Below are 15,725 nucleotides of genomic sequence, written 5' to 3'. Positions count from 1 at the left end.
TGACCACACCCTGGTGGCCAGACTGGCCAAAGTGCATTCTCTTCCCCATTCTCAGGCTGCTTCCTTCTCTGCTGGAGCCCCACCTTCCTCCATTCCTGGCAGAAAGGGCACCACCGCATGCCGAGGGGAGGCAGCGTCGGGCTGGCGACCCGGTGGCCTGGAGCTGGCCCCAGCCCTGTGCCCGGCAGCCCAGGCGACCATCAGTGAGCACTTCCTCGGGTCTCCATTACCCTCATCTGCTCCTTAAGCAGTTTGACCAAATCGGCAGTTCTCAACTGGGGCCACACATTAAAATCAGCTGGGGACCTCTTAAATATTCCAGGGCCCAGATGGCACCCCAGACCAACGATGTTGGACCCTTCAGAGGGTGGGACCCAGGCACCCACTGTTTTTAAGGCTTCCTGGGTGATAAGAACCTGTGAGCTATGATCTCCTTGGCTTCCTCCGGCCTTCTGATGCCCTGTCCCTGGAGAGTTAAATGAAATGTGAGAGTCGTCCCCGGACCCGTGGGCTCCTATCCTCAGCACCCCTTTGAGGCAGCAGCCCTTTCTGGGACTTGGCCTAGCCCCACCCACCCTTCATCGAACGTCCTGCTCCAGTCCTTGCCTCCTCCAGTTTAATGTTTGAAATCAAGGGATCTGGGATCATGGTCGACGGCAGAGTCTCCCAGTTGTGGGCTGGGGTCTTCCCGCTTTCTTGAGTGTCCCATTGGGGTTTGGGCCATGATTGGTCTCCCTCCCTCACAGGATGGGAGGCGAAATGGGGGAGGGAACGGGGAGGACGAGAAGCCTGTTCGAATCAAGAACCTAAGTGTTTGGCTTTTCTTACCCCTGATGTAGTAGCTGCTAACCTTTTCCAGAGAGGAAAGGCTAACACTGCCTGGGTCTGGCTGGGGGCTGGGGGCCGAGCCTTCCAGGGGCGCATTCCCTTGGGCGAGCACTATTAGCCTACGGGTGTTACCCGATGGACACAGCCTGAGGGAGGAGGGAGCCTTGAACTTCACTCACATCATTCCGTGCAAGTCTTATGACACCGCTGAGTCTTACTCGGCCCGTCTATAACATGGCAACCCCCTGCCCCATTTCACCAGGCTGGCGACACAACACGCTTGTTGCCCTGCAGACGGACGCACTGGGGCTTTTGGAGGTGCTTATGTGGTTGCGAGCTCGTGCACACATGCCAGAGGGGACAGTGATCTGATGAATCGTGGCCAAATGTCCTGATCGTGGGACACGAAGAAGCCGGCAGGTGAGTCTAGAAGACCTGTTTCCCATGGAGTCCTCAGGGATCTGGGAGGGGCCGGTGGCCCTCGCCAGCTCTGCCACTGGTGAAGCCGGGAGCGAAGGAAGCAGACCAAGGGTCCTTGCAGGGGGAGGCAAGCTTCCATAGCTGTGACGAAGGGTAATAGCAGCCAGCAATCACTGGCGCTCACTTCTTCCTTGGTCCTTGCAACTTCTCGAAGGCAGAGATTACGAATCCCATTTTCCAGGGCAGAAAACTGAAGTTCGGAGAGGTGAAGTAACTTGTCTCATGAGCCACTGCTGCTGCGTCAGAGGAAATCTTCAGACCCAAATCTGCGTGCCTTCGAAGGGCATGCTTTCTGACCTCCTCGAGAGACCCGGTCCAGGGTCTCTTAATCAGACAGGCTCGCCAGCGCTGAGGGGTTCCCGAGAGAGGGGCTGGCTCCGTGGCTCAGAGTGCAGGGCAAAGACAAGACTACAGATCCCGCTGTCCTGGGGGAGGTTGGGAGGCCCTGGGCCGTGTGGAAAGAATACTTTTTCAGTCCAAAGCAAGGCTGGCTTCTTGGGCCTGTGATCCCAGCAGCCGTGCAGGGCCCCACGCTTGGGATGCAATGCTCTGTGGTCACTGGCTTGACATTTGAAATAATTTTATCTTGCAGTCCGTCTGGTAAGTGAAGTCAGCTGAGACAGTGGAGCATGTGCTGGGGGGTTAGGAGCTCGGAGCCTTGGCTCCCGGGGGTGCGAGGTCCCACTCCTTCCCCCCACCCCCCCCACCGCATAACCTCCACCAGAGTCCTGGTTCTGTTGTCACCTTCGGCCCCTGGCAGGGATTCCAGCAAGAGTTGGGAGTTGAGGCAGACAAGGCAAGGGCATGTTCTGAGGGCCACAGGCAGGCAAGAGACGGGAACCTCTCGCCCACCCCCATCCAGGTACAGATGCATGCAGGCGGGGGGTCGCAATTGCTTGGGGGTCGCCCATCTGGTAGGGGGTGCCGCTTTGGGGAAGCCGTTTTGCGGATCTTCCATTCGCTCTGGGCTCTGCTGATGGAGCTGGCCCTGTTCACATCCGGGTCCTGCCATTTCCTCATGGAGCAAACTGAAGCAAGTTACCTCACCCGTCGGCCTCAAATGTCTCGTCTGAAAATGGGAATGATGTCAACACCCCACAGGATTCTTTTGAGGACAGTGAGTCTTGTTTCCCACCCCCCCTCCCCACCAAAATGCAAATCTGATTAGGACAGCCTTGGGCTGAGAACTATCTAATGGCTGGGTGTTGTTCTAGAACAAAAACCAAAATCTTTCACCTAGACCAGTGCTGTCCAGTAAAAATATGATGTAAACCACGCATGTAATTAGAAATTTCCTAGCAGCCACATTTAAAAAAGACAGGTGAAATTAATTTTAATAATTTACTTCACTCAGCATATCAAAATTATCATTTCAACGTCGAACCAATATTGAAAAGTAAATATTTCACTGTTCCTGTCTTTGAAGTTGTATTTTAGTTTTTTAATGTTTATGTATTTATTTTTGAGAGAGAGAGAGAGAGAGAGAGAGAGAGAGAGAGAGAGAGAACAGGGGAGGGGCAGAGAGAGGAGACAGAGAATCCCAAGCAGGCTCCAAAGCTGTCAGTGCAGAGCCCAATGCGGGGCTCGAGCTCACCAACTGTGGTGAGATTGTGACCTGAGTGGAAGCCAAGAGTCAGATGCTTAACTGACTGAGCCACCCAGGCGCCCCTATTTTATGTATTTTTATGAAATAAGCATATCTCGTTTCACAGGACTCACGGCTCCCGAGCTGGACGGCACAGGCTCCCCCAACGTCCAGGCTCCCCCAACCTGGCCACTGCCCCCAACGAGCTCTGCCCGGTGGCCATGTTGGATTGCCCATCTTTCCTCAAAAGCACCACTCCATCCACACAGGTTCCTTCTGCTGTTCCCAGCCCCGGAAGGCCCTTCTTCCCTCTGGATCTGGTTAAGCCTACTCACCCCTCAGACGTCAGCTCGAAGGCCTTGCCTTCAGGGAGACCTTCCTTGACCCCTTTCCGTGCTTCCGTGCTGTGTATCTGGCCCTCACGACTGGCATTTCACCCTTTACCTGAGGTCACCCGATTTACCTCTCCCTCTCTCGCCCTCTCCTGCTCATCTGTAAGCTCTACGGCAGAGACCACTCCGGGGTTCTGTGGCGGTGGTTCTAATCACCTCCCCAGGGTGGGGCACCGTGCATGGTGCAGACTCTCCACGTGCAGGATGGACACCGTTAAGAATGGGAAAGTCCTTGGCACCTGGAAAGGAACATTCATTCCTTCCCCTTCCCTCTGGTTGAGAAAATGCCGGAGAAAGGGACTCTTCTAGCTGTAGAGCTCTGCTGGAGAACCGGGGACACGAAGCTCTCAGTGCCGAAAATATTTAAGCAGGAGCTCGAGTTGAGCACCCAGATTGTCTTTCTTCCCCAGATTACATACCACTTAAAAATAGCGTCTCGGCGCCCCTTCATGATTTGGGCCGTGATTAAGGAAAATTGCTCTTCAAGTCTCAACATAATTACTGCCCTTCTCAGGACTTGGCTTCTCGGTCGAGGAGGCGGCGGAACTGCGGAGCAGGAAGTGGAGAGGGGGCATCATTGTCCCTGTTCAACTGGCGGATCTGGCAGAGCACCAAACACGGAGGTGCTGCCGTTCAACGCTTTCTAATTCTTTCCCAGGTGAATAGCAACAAGGCGCCAGTCCACAGTTGCCAACTGACCCAGGTGATGCCACACCTGAGGACGCCTGTCTAGGTGAGGACTCAGCCCCTAGACCATGCTGCAAAGCCAAACTCCATTTGGGTCCTTCCACCTTCAGTCAACTACTCCTTCTTAAGGACAGCTGAGTTTGGAGACTCAACACCACAGTCTCCAAAAAAGATGGCGGTAGAACTACCTCAGGGCCTGCCACCCTGAAGTCCTGGGGAGGGGGGTACAGTAGGAGTCACACAGGATGATTTGCACCTCGGCACAACGGCTTCTGAAGGATACAGAACCCCAGGGCTAAACATTTCCTTCAAGCTTTCCAAATAACCAGCAGGTTCCAACACCCACCGTGGATTGCTCGAGGGTGACACATTTAAATATTCGTTGCATATTTTAAATCCTAGCCGGGCTTCAAACTGCAAGCTTGTTGGGGGGTATAATGGGGCATACACCCCAGAGCTTGCCCAGCATCCCAAGAAAAGCCTCAGATAATTTCAAGTTTATATACACCAATAAAAGCTCCGTGTCTATTCATTATTTTCTTGGGATTACCTATGCTATAATCACCGACGAGGTCAACTGAAAGGCTTTAAATTAGGTATTGTTTCTTTTACAAATGAATTTGGGGGTGATCTAGAGCTGGTGCTTAAAGTCAGAATTCAGAGGCCCAAAGAAAATGACTTCACTGAAGTTGAACTGAACAGAGGAGAGCTGAGTTATCAAAATCTACTAAAAGTGAGTTGCTGTGAATGAGGGGTTAAGCCAGAGCAAGTGAAGATCAGAAGGCCACCAAACACGCTGCTCAGAAAGGTGGGGTTTCCAAGGTTCTAAGTGGGCAAAATTAATGTTCTGTGAATCTAATCATTTACCTTTTGCATTCCTAATGTGAAAACAAAACTTAAGACACTGGACATTCTGGCTACGGGATAGCCAAACACAGGAGCTAGGTCATTTTCAATCTGGTGCTTTTTACAGACTTACACCCCTAAATTCATAAACCCTTTAAAACGGCCTGAATGATAACTTAGTGCCCATTTTTAAGACTCAGTTCAAAGCATATGGCCCCTTCTACCTCTGCAAACCTGGCTGGTTAACAGTAAGTGACATGATCCCTGGCAAGGAAAATACTAACTCACCCTTACCTGCTTAGCAACAGTCAGCCTTTGTAATCTCACGACACAAAATAGTTTTGCATTTTTATAGATTTATCCGATTCAAAACACAGGTCTCAATTCTTTATTTCAGAAGAAAAATCTCACTTCTCTGGGCATTATTTTTTTTTAAAGCTTTAAAAATACCTTTAACAGTACTCACTGGTGTCTCGGCTAACGGTATAAAGAATTGGCAGGAAGATCATATTTTCTGGATTTTTTTTTTTTAATGCCCTGGCCTGAGGTTTTCTCTTCAGCAATATCAATTTGAGACTATAGATAGTCCCCTTAGAAACCTACAACAGAGACCAAAGAAAGGAAAAACAACCTTCTGAACTGCTGAGTTTACCATGAATAGACTGAGAAACCAATCAGAAACAGCCTGAGTTTAGACAAGAACCCAAGATGCTGGCCATCAAGACTTTTTCATCTTAATAATTTGACATGCTATTTATAAACTGTAAAAATCTCTTTTGCATATTAAGGACAAAGACATTTTAAGACTACAGGACTTCCAGGAAATAAAACTCATTTCAATGAAAAATGGAAGCTCTGAATTGGTAGCACACACACCATCCCTGACAGAGAAGCCCTGCTTCACAACAGCCACGCTGCAAACCTGACCTATCAGAAAATCCCAGAAATGAACAACTCGAGTCTATGTTTTATAAACAATGCAGTACTGGTTTGCTAACTTCATGTGGGTACTTTGGAAAATCGTTCCCTTGTCTTGAACTTCTCTGGACCGGGATAAAATTTCAAAGTGCTCTGACAAATAGAGCCATTAAAAAATTGTGCAGTATGGTACCTATAAACACAAGTTTATTTTGTAGAGTTGTAGGTCAATCCTTATCAGGCACGGGTATGTACCACTGAGGTTCAGTCAGGACAAATGGCCAGGGTCTGTTCATGTTCATGTGAACTACAAAAGGGTTGGGGGGAGGGTAAGCTGACAGACCTGGAAAAGCCAAGACCCCCTTGGCACGCTGGTCCAACCAGTGTTGTTGCTGTTGTTGTTTAATCTTTAAATAATCTCTACACCCAACATGGAGGTTGAACTCATAACCCCGAGATCAAGAGTCACATTCTCCAGACGGAGCCTGTCCGGCGCCACCGCCCCCCTTGATGCTCCATCTTTAAAAGCATGTCATACCATCATTTCCTATTTACACTTTTAAACTTGCCTATAAAATGGCAGGACTTGAGTAACTACCTTTGGGGCCACTTTTAACATACAACTTGTAGAACGGCCAAGGCACAGCCCACAGCAGTGAACTCTTACTAAACAGATGGAAAGAACAAAGTTGGCAGGCACCCTTACCGACAACTAGCTCCAAGATAGGCTGTCATCCCATCCCACGCTGAGCTCCTTCCACCACACTATCTAGAATCCTTCTGGGTCAACCCTCCCAAACTGCTAGTTGAGAACCACCAGTACTTTGGAAGCACTCGGGTGCTGTTTGACCCCATTTACCCATGTTAACACACTGTACACGGTCACTTCTTTTCTCAGCCGTTACTCCTGGGCTATAAAGTCGCCACTAATCCCCATGGAACTGAGCTATAAAATACCATAGCTCCTTCTGGGCAAGCACAATGTCTTGTCTTCCCCAGCACATAAAATTGGCCTCATCTCCCAAATTCTCAATACTTCAGGGCTGATGGAGGGTGGGGGACACACACTAGACACCCAACTGTCCAAAGAGCAGTCTTATTAAACAATGTGGGTACAGATGTACCATTCCACTCCTAGAAATGAGACGAGTATACGAGGCCTGAATCTGCAATTTGCTTAGTACCCATGGATCTCTTTGGTGGGAGCATCTCAGCTGGGAAGAAGTCACAGGTCTTTTTGAAAGACCACACAGCCCCTAACGTGGGCCAATTCCACGTAGCGCTGTTCCAGTGCCACAGGATTCTGGAGGATGACAAGGGGTCCATCCCCAAGTGCCACCTCCCTCAGGTATTCTCAATTTATTTGAATAATAAGGAAAATCTGTGGGGTGCCTGGGTGGCTCAGTGAGTTAAGTGTCTTTTGATCTCGGCTCAAGGCAATCACCTCACGGTTTGTGAGCCGTGTGTGTCAGGCTCCCCACTGACAGTGCAGAACCTGCTTGGGATTCTCTCCCTCTCTCTCTGCCCCTTCCCAGCTTGCTCGTGCACGCACGCAAGCTCTCACAAAATAAACAAACTTTAAAAAAATAAGGAAAATTTGGGCAGGAGCTCCAGATTAGGCTGTTAACGGTCCCAAATCACCCTTTGTGGGAAACTGAGACTTTCATTTGTGTTTTTAAGTGAATATGGTAGAATTCGATTACAAAATGCCAGTCAGGAGGAAAGCTTAAACTATGTTAACAGCAGAACCTACAGGTTGCCTCATGGTTACAGTAATTCAACAAGGGCAGCAACTGAATTATCACCAGGTTGTTGAGCAAATTCAATATCCATTCCAATCAACAGTTTGCACCAAACAACATGATAAAAACTGACTTCCTGTAACAAACACGAATAGCCTTAAGGATGAAGATTGAGAATAAACATTTGAAGCTTCAAGAGCAATTTTCATTAGAATTTCTATTTCATGCAGAGATTGCAAAAACGAATTTCTGAGGAAGCTACAACTCCACCAACTTTTACGCCAACTTGATGTCATTTTAAGATTTTTAAGTTGTTGAAATGAATCCGATACTAGGATACGATCTTAAAAAGTTCCAGAACACATTTGGGTTAAAACAAGACAGAATGATCTAGAATTCTTAGTTGTTCGCAACCTACATTCATTTACAATGAGGTGACTGGTAAATCAGCTGTACCTCCCTTCCACCCCTCAGCGCAGAAATCCTTCCTGCACAGCTCGCAGGGCCTGACAGACTCCACCCAGAGAAGGTGGTGCTCCTATTTTGCTCACAGACCTTTCCACGGTGTCAAAACAGCACCGGATGCACTAGGACTCAGGGATGCACAGAAGAAACTCAGGGCTAAGCCCTACACTCCCACTAGGGGATTAAAGGCTCACCTGGGGACCATGGTTGGGGGTAAGAAGTCCGGGGCTGGCACAGGTGAATTTCATGTACCTGCAGGTACATTCCTACTTTGAACTACTTCCCTTTTGAAGAGCGAACATCTAACATTTCATGGTACTCCTACCCAGAGTAGAACAAGGCCGAAATGGAGTAGCCCCTCTGATTCGACACTCTAGCTTGAAGAGGGGATGGATGTGCTGACCACAAGCCAGGAGTATGGCTCTTTTCACCCAACAAGTTCCCTTTCTGGAAGGGCATGAATGTGTAAGAAATGCACAGCTACAAAAGTAGCAGCTCCCTAGCTGACACCCAAATGCAAATTATGGAAAGATAAAAATAAGTGATCGCGGAGAAAACATACACTTGGGCTCTGCTTCTAGCTTTTAAAGGACTACAATTAAGACCCTAAATTTGGTGCTCAAGAAACCGTACCTTTTACATCTGCCAGTCATTAAACGAGGGTAAACTTCATTACATACAGTGTGCTTTTATTATGTTTTATTAGTCGCTACCTACACCAAGACCTTTTCCCATTCTTTCTTTAAATTTAAATTTTATTAAGAAATATCATACATACAAAAAGCACATAAACATACAGTTTAAAAAAGAAACCACCCACCCAGCTCTCGCAACAGAGCACTGTCAGCAGTTCCTCTGAAGGCTGCTCCTTGCCCTCCGTGGTCTCGTCTCCCTCCATCGTCGCAATAGGTAACAGTGGATTTCACGTTAATCATTTCCTTGCTTTTCTTTCATTTACCACAGACTTAATTTAACCGCTCGGTTTTGACCTTCACAGAAGTGGAACTGTGGCGGATGTAGTCTTCTGTAACTTGTTTTCCGACCACTGAGATTCATCTGTGTTCACACGTGTAGCTGTAGTTCAGCTGGACTTCTGTGTAATCCCACAGAATTGGTAGGAATATGCCACGGTATTTATCCAGTGGACGGAAGGACATTTGGGGTCTTCCCAGTTTGTTTTGGTTTTCCTTTTCTTCCTATTACAAACAATGCTGTTATGACATTTTCACATCCATGTCCTGACACACATGTGTAAGAGTTTCTCTAGGGTATGTATCTAGGAGTGGAATAGCCACAAGAGAAGTTAGGGCACGGACCCTTATGCCAAACTATTTCCCAAAGCTGTTAAAACATTCTTAAATCTGTTGACAATTGAGCTACTTGGGATGGCTGAGGGGAAGAAATAGATCAAGGACTCTCAAACTGCATTTTTAAAGTAGGAAATTTAAAAATCTGATACAACAATGAAAAGCACATTTACGTCTCTGCTTTGGTTTACTTGAAATGTACTTTGAAAAACTACATGTTTAAAACTTAAAAGGGTGGTCTCCTAGGTCTCCAATGTTTCTAAATATACGAGTGAAAACAGCAAGATTCAAAACATATGGTGTACTATCATATATAAAAAAAGGTCTATACATATATGCTTATACCCCCCACCTCCCTCCAGCAAGAGTAACTGTTTAACAGTAGTTCCTGAAAAGGAACAGGAGGACAGGAGAAGGGGAGAGAGATCACCTAACACTTCTAATGTTGTTTTTTGAACCATGTACAAGCATTACAATTGTAATACAAAATTTTTAAAAAGTAGTCACCTGGGGTTCTTTCATAAACAACTAAAAAATCAGTCTGAACTCAAACCCGAAAATCGGCCCTAAACAAAGTTCCATCCTACAGAAAATACACAATTCTCAAGTGTTTTCCTTTTGTTTCATGCACTGTAGAATAATGTTTAAAAATATTCACACAGCCCATCTAAAATGCATTTTTAGAAGCATGGAACGGACACAAGCTCAAAAAACTCCCACCCTAAGTTGTTCCATTGTAACATCTCTAGAAACTTTAATCAGAAGGTGGCTGACAACCTGTATGTATGAGGTGTCCTCTGTGACACTAACTATATATGGAAAAAGTAGACAGACTGCCTGCAGGTGTGACGGTATAAGGAGAGGAGATAAACGCTTAAGCCGAAATAGGACTAGTTTATTACAACCTCAAGAAAGCAAGAAATAGGTTTTAATCCAAAATGAAGAATACAGCTGACCCTTGAACAACACGATTTTGAACTGCATGGGTCCACTTATACAGGGATTTTTTTACAGCATGGTAAATGCATGGTCTCCTATGATTTTCTCAACACTGTTCCTTGAGCTTACTTTATTGTAAGCACACAATACATAATATGCATACAAAATGTGTGTTTATCAACTATGTTGTAGGTAAGGCTCTGGTCAACAGGCTTTTGGCAGTTCTGGGGGAGTCAAGTATGTATGTGGATTTGACCACACAGGAGGTGGGGGTGGGGGTGGTTGGCATGCCTAATCTCCCCACATTGTTCCAGGGTCAACTGTAAATATCTTGTGATCTATTTGAAGAAAAAATGTAACAAAAAGGGAGGTGACACATAGTCTTTCTACATCGAACAGAAGAGGATGCCAGAGCAGCAGACTCATTACATGGTCCCTTCGAGACACACAGTGGAAAGTAAGCTACCAGACCAGTTCTACGGTTGAGGACTCCGGCCAATTAAAAGTTCATCCAGTTTATTTTCATTAATGAACTTGTTTCTTAACTTTTAGAAATACATGCTGAACTATTTACAGATTAAATGGTGTGTCTGACACTTGCCTGAAAGTAATAGGAGGCAGGGGATACATACACACATGCACGAACATATAAAATTAAGACTGGCCACTGAGTCTTACTAGTGGTGAGTTTTAATAAAGGCTGATTGTACTGTTCTACTTTTATGTAGGTCTGAAGTTTTCCAAAATGAAAAGTTAAAAAACCCTGATTGCTCTCATCCAATTCCAATCTTATCAAGTAATCTTCTGAGTAGTAAAATCTGGCTCCACTTAAAGGCTCTTCACAGAGAAAATACACACTGACCAACTGACAACTGTTTAGCCCTAAAGGCAGAAACGTGTATTTCTTACAGTAAATTCAATTAGCACACAGCCTCTATATTTGATTATGAATTTAAGTAAGAATAGTTTCCTCTTGAGCCTGATAAATTCTGGGTGTTGAGGGCAACCCAACTTCTAAATCTCCAACTAAAACCAGACCTTAGTCATGGACACCTTAAGGGGCCAGGCCCCTCCCTCAAATCCTACATAAGTCCCATCGTGATCAATACATCTAAGTGTCCATGGAATCATGAAGATGATGAAGACTTTTCATGAACTCATTTACTGTATGTACCTCATTAAAGTAATTTAGCTATGGATTCTAGAAGAGGCAAGGACAAGTCTGGCATTTTAAATCCCTTAATAATTTTAGTAGCTTAATACTTTAGTAAACTGTTTTCGGTTTTTCAGGATGGTTTTTCCAGAGACGGAGCAACAGAATATGATGAACTAGCACTCCAAAGTCCTTCGCTCTCACGACCACAACCTCGTCCAACTCCACCAACAGTGCCTGGGAGGGGCTGACTTTGTATCAGATGGCTTCACATCTTATCTTATTCCTGACAAAGTCAGAGATCTCCAACCCATTCGCCTGCTGCTGTACCTCCCAAAATCAGCTAGTGAGCCAGGAGTGCTCTGTGCCCCTGGCATGATCTCACACAAAGCAACTCTAAAGTGGTAGCTTCATCATTTCCCAAAGCTTGGTGGAGGGTATTTTAGGAAACTCTGTGATACTGCACTATGCCTATCAGAACGAATACAGTGGCAGAACAGTGAGGCACCAGACCAAAAGGCAGAGGCTAGGTTCCATGAGCTAGCTCTCCGCCAACATGGAGCCACGTGACTTTGCGTACGTCATCTAACCCAGTTACCCGGTTTCTCTACCTTATAAACTGACAGCAATATTTGAAAATTATAAATCACAAAAAAACTGCTAGGATATATGTAGCCGGATAATACTTTTACACAGTTGACAAAGCTGGCTATAGATAGAAACATGCTGCCGAATCAGCTGGGGGTGGGGGGACCACCTGCTTAAGCCTCAGTTTTTAAGAATAAATCCTTATCATGTGTACTACACACCCCATACACAGAACTGAATACATCTGTAATCTGACAAGACCAGGTTAAAAGAAATCTTGACACAGGATTTAAAACAAAGACCAAAAGCTAGTTAAAAGTTCTTGAATAGTCTTCTACATCATTATTTCATAGCTAGAAGAAGATAGTGTTCACCAGAAGGCTATTTTGAATTTTCTACTACTAAAGGAATCTCTCAGGGATGTAAAAATATATTCTAGTTCACTGTACATCTTTGCTATTAAAAGCAAAATTCAAATTTATTCATAACCACCCAAAATTGAAGCACCATTATTTAAAACATTTAAACTGCAGAAATTCTATAAAAATTAGTCTTTAACAGAACAATCAGATAAAACTGTACACCAACACTTCTAGTAACAGTGCACCTCATATTTAAAACAGGGGACTAGTTCAGAGTCAATAGCTTTATTAGAAAAGATTAATACTAAAACTTTTCAATGACAGAGACAATCAAATTTGTAACAGAAAGTCAGAGATACTTTATTTTCACTTCTAAATCCAAAGGCTAGATAGAGCAGAGTTGTAAAAATGGAATCCCACTTAATCTGATTCACACAAATACTAACGTTTAATCCTGTTTTCAAAGTCCAAGAATGAAAACTTGCAATTAAACACTGAGCAAGCCACATGTTTAGGTAATATTTCTTAAAAAGTCTTAAAGAAAACAATATGATACAGGACCTAAGTTTTCAGTGGCATATATATGCTATTAACACGTGTTCTGAAATCTGGGAGGTCACGTCAGTCCTGAATTAATTTTTAATAAAAAAACAAAACAAAACAGAACAACTAACTGAGCTTTCTACTTTTCTATGCCACTATAGTTTTCTTTCACCTCATTTTAATGTCGATCTTCATGTTATGCCGTTTTCAGGTTTCTTCCAGAAATCTTCGAACAGTTGTCCTACAATGCAAAAGTTGGGGAAAAAGGATAATTAGACAACATGTAAAAGGCAAATTTTTATGACTAAGTGTTGGCCCAGTCACTAACTGCTACTTAACATATGGACACGGAACGTCTGTATTCTTTGTAAGTTATCAAGGCATCAGCGTGGTCTTAAAAGCCCTGTGCCCGCGTGTGCTGGCCTATGCGTGAATGGCTCACACACGTAACACTACACTGCTGTCCTAGAAGAAGAAAGCCATTGACAAACCAACTACTTGGTACTCCCTTTCCGTAGAAATCTTTTATCCCAAGCCACTAGCCCAAAGAATGAATAGTTTATAGGTTTTCAGAACTCATCAAACCTAACTTTTAATAGTTCTTTAAAAACCCAAATTCATTCTACATGATTCATCAACTCCTTGTATTTCACAGATTGAAGGTGTCTGTCTCTGCCATCCACTGCTGCTTGAAACGTCTCAGCCAGTGACTATTCCTAGGGATCTATGGCTGCCTGCAGATTCTCCTACACCGTAGGAAATATTAAACACATACCTCTTAAAGACTTGAGAATTGCATTGAGTGTAACAAGGCGAATAATGTGAAGTGTTTATTGTATTTAAAATTCTTTAAAGATATCTAATTCTGGGCACCACTGCATCCCTACATACAGTTGAAAAAAAATTCCATTCTGTTAACATTTGATTGATAAGTTTTCACGCAATACACAAAAAACCCCTCTGTGCGTCTTGTAAAGAACAAAAAAGATACACAACAGTTAAGCGTAAAGATCACAGGCAATAGCATTCAAACATGGATGTGGGTAGAGAAAGGAGTACCTGGCATGAGTACCTGCTTAGTTTGACTGAATCCTTGATTTTTAATTTGGCTTTTCATGGGCCGCTCACAACACCAACGCTGTGTGAGGTATGGTAGTCAGCTGCAATAATTCATAAACCCTACACTTCCATCAATCCAATGCTACTGGCTCTCGAGTTACAGAACAAACTGCATTAGAATGCAAGGCAATAAAGCAAAAAACTAGAAACATCCTTGACAAAGAAATACTAGCAGTTTAATTAAAACAAAGTAGTCCAACATGTGCCTCAGAAATATTTAAGTTGTTAAAGCATATGTCTCTGCCAATGTACCAACACAAGATGGACTTAATACCAAAAAGAAAAAAAAACAGTTCAACCTTTTTATTAAAAAAAAGAAAAAAAAAAGAAATGACAGCAAAATCCCTAAAAAAAAGGATAATTAACTTTTCATTGGCGACTACATTACAAACGTGGGCAGTAATTTCCAAAGAGGCACACTAATGGGGGCACGAGTCTGCTACAAAATAGCTGAGACAAAACAATGTACCTCAAAATGTTTTGCAGGACTACACTGTCTTTTCCTTCAGAAGATGCTTTTGTATGTCTTCTTACTCGGCTTAGCTCCGTCTTCGTCTGTGCATACTTACGCTGCACTGCCAAACAGTAACAAAAAGCCCTAATCAAAGTGAGAAACAATACACTTACCTCTGTCTGATCTGAGGTCTTATCAGATCAGTTTTAATTGGACTGAGTGTCACCTTCAGATTTAATGTCTTCACTGGTCCCATTGACCTCATTCTTAGTATCACTTTCCTTTGATTCAGTGTTTGTGTCTTCACTCTGTTTTTCTCGACTACTGGACTTCACACTACTTTTTTTATCATCAGATCCCCTCTTTTCTGCCATAAAAGAAGACATTGATCGTGGATTTTAAAGTAAAATACAATACACATATGACATTTTGAAAAGCGAAACAATTGAGAGATGAAAACACAATTATTTCCCACACACTGCAAGTAACACAGTTTGGCGAATCTATCAAAGGGATAAAAATCGGGGAGCACCATACGGGGGAATTAAGAGAGAGCAAAAGGTAAAAGAGAATGCAAATTCTCTCAAACTGGTGAGAATCTACTAAGTACGGGCAACTCCAAATCACTGCAGGATCTAAGATGTAAGTAAATTTCATCTGGGGCGAGGAACATCAAAAGGCAATGGGAAGGGTATGAATGGTAGCACACAAGAACTGTGTTCACACAAAGTGAGTTACTGAGGTAAAAAGTAAAAACAGTTCAACATTTAATAGGCCTGTTTCTCCAACTGTAGATTTGGTAATGCAACAGACTACTTACATATGTATCAATCTGAACACCTAAGAGGAACAAGCCCAATGAAAGAAAGTGGACCTTAGATCTCAATCCAAGCACTGCACTTTGCTAAGAAAGTGCTTTGCTAAGAAATGTAATATAGATGCCACCTCAGAGTTGTTTTTCCAAAAGGAGAAATTAAAATTCAACTCAGCTGCGCATGAAGAACGAAAAAAGTATCTCAACTTTTTCTCCTACTGTTTTCCTCGTAACGGTGAAACCTCAGACTAGGGGCAGAAAGTGGGATGTGGAGCAAGAACATTCCAGCTTTTTTAGTTCCAAGTATTGCCTAACAAAAGATTTCTACAGAAAATGCTAACACAAACTACAAGCTTCCTGGAAAAATTGTTTTTCCCCTTAAAACTAAGTTAAGAACAACTGGTCTAGCAGAGTAGTCCATAAGACAGAAAGACGTTTTAAGAGAAGCACAACCTTTACAGATTCTGGACAAAGTTGTTAAGACACAACGGCAAGTAACTAGG

At 44.0% G+C, this 15,725-nt stretch overlaps 2 protein-coding genes across 11 annotated transcripts in view; one reads left to right on the top strand and one right to left on the bottom strand.

Moving 5' to 3' along the window:
• Nucleotides 1-348: 348 nt before the first annotated feature.
• ANKRD40CL (ANKRD40 C-terminal like) lies at nucleotides 349-6,604 on the top strand. Its single transcript, XM_049635332.1, is given in 5 exon segments — nucleotides 349-367; nucleotides 4,608-4,780; nucleotides 5,607-5,720; nucleotides 5,723-5,777; nucleotides 6,510-6,604. Coding segments are annotated over 5 exon segments (456 nt in total).
• Nucleotides 6,605-8,742: 2,138 nt separating this feature from the next.
• The window catches only part of LUC7L3 (LUC7 like 3 pre-mRNA splicing factor), a 30,811-nt gene continuing 23,828 nt past the window's right edge, over nucleotides 8,743-15,725 (bottom strand). For 3 of the 10 annotated variants that reach the window (XM_049637726.1, XM_049637731.1, XM_049637732.1), the window contains exons 10-11: nucleotides 14,635-14,775; nucleotides 12,628-14,529 (exon numbers count right to left, since the gene is read on the bottom strand). In XM_049637726.1, coding sequence (XP_049493683.1) covers nucleotides 14,339-14,529; nucleotides 14,635-14,775 — 332 coding nt within the window. In that variant the 3' untranslated portion in view covers nucleotides 12,628-14,338. Of the gene's footprint in view, nucleotides 9,220-12,627; nucleotides 14,776-15,725 lie in introns of those variants that run through there. The other 7 variants (XM_049637728.1, XR_007459330.1, XM_049637727.1 and 4 more) reach the window with 7 other exon arrangements.

Source organism: Panthera uncia, chromosome E1 (assembly GCF_023721935.1).
Source record: "Panthera uncia isolate 11264 chromosome E1, Puncia_PCG_1.0, whole genome shotgun sequence".
NCBI lineage: Eukaryota > Metazoa > Chordata > Mammalia > Carnivora > Felidae > Panthera > Panthera uncia.
Note: the sequence above shows the minus strand (reverse complement) of the source record. Positions and strands in the feature narration are given on the sequence as shown.